Source organism: Penaeus japonicus, unplaced genomic scaffold, assembly GCF_977035675.1.
Source record: "Penaeus japonicus unplaced genomic scaffold, GWHDUDI00000001_assembly GWHDUDI00000027, whole genome shotgun sequence".
Taxonomy (NCBI): domain Eukaryota; kingdom Metazoa; phylum Arthropoda; class Malacostraca; order Decapoda; family Penaeidae; genus Penaeus; species Penaeus japonicus.
This window is the reverse complement of record NW_028234429.1, coordinates 4,581,480-4,586,479: the sequence shown is the minus strand read 5'-3', so window position 1 is coordinate 4,586,479 and position 5,000 is coordinate 4,581,480. Positions and strand designations below refer to the sequence as shown.

Below are 5,000 nucleotides of genomic sequence, written 5' to 3'. Positions count from 1 at the left end.
TTGGGTTCCTTGTGGCTGAGATTGCTGTTGGTTTTGCTGCTGATTTTGTTGTAGCTCTGCTTGCTGTTGGTTTGGCTGTTGCTGATAGTATTGTGGCTGACTTTGCACTTGTTGAGCATAATGTGCCCCATTTTGCTGCTGCTGAGTTTGTTGATTCACAGTCTGTGTTAACTGGTTTTGCTTCTGGGAACTTGTAGAGGCAGTTTGTTGACTACTATAATTAGACTGGTAATCACCCTGACTTTGATGGCTCTGATTAATGCTTGAAATGTTGTCTGATTGAGTTTGTGTGGTGGTAGTAGATGAAGTGATAACGCTGTCAAGACAGCGGACCATTCCAGTTGGACAAAGTTCCAAGAAACCATACTCGGTTACATCCGTGAGCGAGGATCCGTAGCGACGGCGGCAGTGTCCAATGGTTACACACTGGATCTCAACTTTGTCGCCAACAGCTGCATCACTGACTTGAACTTCTTCAGCTGCAGGACCCGATGTGTAACTATACCCAAAGGAGGAGAAGGAGTTTCCCACATCACTATTCCCACTGGCGAAAGTCTGAGCAGGCTGTAGATTTGCCAATGACTCTGTGGATGATGAGTCTGGTTCTTGGTCAAAAGAGCTGCTGACATTGACCTCTACTGATATATTCAGCGGTGTTGCATAGTCGAAGCAACTGAGGTCAACATACCCAGTGTAGTTATCAAGACAGCGAATATACCCTTCATGGCAAGCAGACTGTTCTCCATAAGCGCATTCATCCAAGGAGTGGTCACCGAAGCGCCGATAGCACATGTCAGTGGGCATACACGGGGCTAAGTTAGATTGATCCGTCTCGTTCACTTCCTCATCTTGCAGTGGCAGTGGCGGGACGTCGGAAAACGGTTCGGTAACGGAGGGAGTCTCATCTGCGAAGGGAAAGACGGGCATGATGTTCGACAGCTTCACAGGAGTTTCGGGAGGCATGATGAAGGGGAACTCGGATGACATCGGCCTGTTAATCCCGGAAGAGGTGTCGAGATCTGGTGGTCCCTCTGGTCCAAGAATAATGCCGTCAGCATTTACGGGTAATTCTTCAAATAGAACTGAAAAGTCATCATCTGTTACTGCATCAGATGGAGGATTAAAAGGGAAAAATTGTGGTGTAGGATTCTCTTGTATTGTTGTCTTTTCAGTCTGAGCAGAACTCACTACTTCACTCTCAGACACAAACGATGTTGTGTCAAATGAATCTGTTGAAATATCTTCATTTCCAACTGTCTGTTGATCGAATGTAGTGAATGAGAGTGAAATAGGTTGATCATCAATTTCTGTGGTAGACGAGACCTGCTCCTGGTAATGAGCTGAAGAAGAGCTGAACTGTTGAGCAATTAAATCTGCAGAAGAAAAGTTTAGCTTATATATAGTATCTGATGGTTTCTTTTTCTGGCTATATGTGACTTGGGTTTGTTCACTATGTGACAGTGCACTGTTTGCGGAACTTGCACTCGCAAAATATTCGGATTGTTGCTCTGTAGCTGAAGTTTGCGTTTGCAAAGTTTGTGATGTCTCTTGCGATTCTGAATCAGAGGGCAATGTTTCTGAAGCAAATGATGATGACACTCCTTGCATTTCTGTAATACTTAATGTTGCTGCTGCTTGCATACTTGAGGATGGCATTTGGACTTCTGAGGCAGATGAAGAGCCCTCCTGACTTTCCATGGTGGATGATGGTAACGTTTGTATTTCCGAAGTAGAGGACGATGCCTCTTGGATTCCTGATGTAGATGAAGTCTCTTGCATTTCCGTTGAAGATGATGATACTTCTAGCGCTTCTGAGGCAGATGAAGATGTTTCTTTCATTTCTGAAGCAGAGAAAGAAGGTTCCTGCATCTCTGTTTGTGATGCCGTGGAAGATAGCTCTTGTCCTTGCGCTTGCAATGTGGTGACAGATGATGAATCAGAAGAAACAAGCTCAGAACTTTGATTCTCAGATGTCTGTGTTGATATCCCTTGAGAATTAGAAAAATCTATAAATGCAGGAACTTCCAAGAAGTTAAAGTCAGAAGAAGCTGTTAATGACAGAGGTTCAGAAGATGGTGGTAGATAAGATAGATCCAGAGATGGTATCTGACTGCCATAGTCATAGTTAACGGATGGGAAAGGAACAGCCATATTAGCTGCATCGTCTGTACTCGCTTCTTCCTCTTGGATGATGATAGTCTGGCTGGTTACAGGCTTTCCACCATCCATTACAATTGTTCCTTCAAGGAAATCACCAAAAGGAGTTTCAATGATGGTTGGCATGGTCTCATGATTCTGTTGACTGTCTTTTATATCTAGAAGATGTGTCATGGAGGAATTTGTTTCCATGAACTCAACTTCCCCAGGTGGAAGAAATTCCAAAATAGCAAATCTAGAGTCATAGTTGTCCCCAGGAAGCAAATCAGGATCTTGCAGGGTTGCTACATGAACTGGCTCCTCAGATCCTAAGCCAAGGGCATCTATCAGTGGTTGGAAATCTTCACGTTGCAGAACTTGTACAGCGTTAGGAGGAGCTGCTGGTCCTACAACAGGATGACCTTGTGACAGAATACTCCCTCGAATATTATTATCACCAGGTCTTTCCAAAGAACTTGTGAAAGGATTCCATTCATTTCCAGGGAACTCTGTGCCAACAACTGCGAATGATGGTCCATGGGCTACAGGTTCAGAATGGAACCCAAAAGCCGGAGGGAATATAGCACTGTAATCTTCAAAGTATGTAGATGGAGGAGTCAACTTTTTGAAAGGATTCCACCCAAGGCTTGATATAACTTCTTCTGTTGACAAAGGATCACCAAAGGGCAACTCTGATGAAATAGGAGATCCAATAAGGCCAGACAGGGACCCCACACCCCTTATACCAAGGGAGAGATCTGACTCACCATCGTTGCTGTTATCCGGTAGTCTGTTTGGTGGAAACAATGGCAAAACAACATCGTCAGCATTACTTTGTGGTATAGTATGACTACTTCCTGGGAAGGTATTGGCATGAATATGCATATTTCCTGTGGAAAGAATTTCACTACCAGCAGAGATCTTATTACTTGAATCAGCACTTAATGTGTTCCTATTGGTTTCACGGCTCTTAATATTGTCATCTGAAGACTCACTAGGGATATGTGAGTTACTCCCTAATCTGCTGCTGTCTGGAATGATTCCACTGAAGTTGTTAGTACCTAAGTCTTCTTTGCTGGAACTGATACTAGTAGAACTGGTACTGGTCGAGATATTACTGCTGGAACTGATACTGCTTGAGTTACTACTGCTGGAGCTACTACTGCTGGAACTGATACTACTAGAGCTACTACTGCTAGAGCTGCTACTATTGTATCCACTCCCGCTGCTGAAGCTCATACTGCTTGAGTTGCTGCTACTTGCATTGCTATTGGCTGAGCTGCTACTGCTGGAATGGCTGCTACTTGCCTTGCTGCTGCTGGAACTCTCACTGCTCGAATTAACTAGGTTTGAATTATCATTGCCTGAGTCACCCTTGTTTGAGTTATTTCCGGCCAAATGACTGTTGCTTGAGTTAGAACTGGCTGAACTATCACTACTTGAAATACTATTGCTCTCCTCATCGTCAGTAAAACTGCTGCTGCTTATGCTACTGCTAATGGCTGTATTGAAGTTGGATTCTTCATCTGTTAAAGATTCATCCCCTTCTGTTTCAGATCCAGTCTTCATATTTGATGATGTTAATTCTATACTTGCTGAAGCAGATCCAGTGAAGGTCACAGAACTCTCAAATTGGGAATTTCCTGTGCCAGATGTAGAAGCGACGACTGGTACTTTTTGCTCAGTCAGGGAGCCGATGGAGCTCTCTGCATCAACGCCAGTAGATTCAGGAATGGTTACAGTTGATGATGAAGTTGATGCAGACAATTCTCCAGTGGATGAGACATCTTCAAAGGCAGATTCCTGAGAGTCAGTCGTTTGGTCATCGTTGGAAGTAACGTATGATGTCACTTCAAAAGTTCCAGGTGCTTTTATTGAAGAACTTTGCTGTAACTGATTTAGCAGAGGTCCGACGTTGATCACTGATCCTGCATTATTTTCAAGTGTCTCTATCGTGCTTGCAGGTCCTGATGTGGTGTCTGCGCCACTTACTAACCCTAGATTACTAACTGTATGAGTTACAGAACTTGTGTGGCTGACTAAGCCTGTGTTACTTGTAAATGCTGTATTAGATATTGATCCTGTATTGCTTGCATACCCTGTGTTTAATACTGAGCCTGCATTAAGAGCCGAGCCTGTGTTGCTTGTAGAGCCTGTATTAAGAGCCGAGCCTGTGTTGCTTGCAGAGCTTGTATTAAGTACTGACCCCACAATGCTTGCAGAGCCTGTATTAAGTGTTGAACCAGTATCGCTTGCAGAACCTGTATTGCTTGCAGAATCTGTGTTAAACACTGAGCCTGTATTGCTTGCAGAAACTGCATTAAGTGCTGAGCCTGTGTTTAATGTTGTGCCTGTGTCATATGCAGTGCCTGTATTGGATGCTGAGCCTATGTTAAAGGCAGTGCCTGTATTTGATGCTGAACCTGTGTTAAAGGCAGTGCCTGTGTTGAATGCTGAGCCTGTGTTACTTGCAGATCCTGTGTTGAATGCTGACCCACTGTTACTTGCAGTTCCTGTGTTGAATGCTGAGCCTGTGTTACTTGCAGATCCTGTGTTGAATGCTGACCCACTGTTACTTGCAGTTCCTGTGTTGAATGCTGAGCCTGTGTTACTTGCAGATCCTGTGTTGAATGCTGAGCCTGTGTTACTTGCAGTTCCTGTGTTGAATGCTGAGCCACTGTTACTTGCAGTTCCTGTGTTGAATGCTGAGCCTGTGTTACTTGCAGATCCTGTGTTGAATGCTGAGCCTGTGTTACTTGCAGATCCTGTGTTGAATGCTGAGCCTGTGTTACTTGCAGATCCTGTGTTGAAGGCAGTTCCTGTGTTGAATGCTGAGCCACTGTTACTTGCAGTTCCTGTGTTGA

General features: G+C 44.2%; 1 protein-coding gene across 1 annotated transcript in view; it reads right to left on the bottom strand.

The window, feature by feature from the left end:
• LOC122266874 (uncharacterized) overlaps positions 1 to 5,000 on the bottom strand; it is a 6,743-nt gene that overhangs the window by 791 nt on the left and 952 nt on the right. Inside the window, exon 1 of the mRNA XM_086553000.1 lies at positions 1 to 5,000. This exon is cut by the window's left edge and continues 791 nt beyond it; it is cut by the window's right edge and continues 952 nt beyond it. Within this exon, the coding sequence (XP_086409126.1) occupies positions 1 to 5,000 (5,000 nt within the window).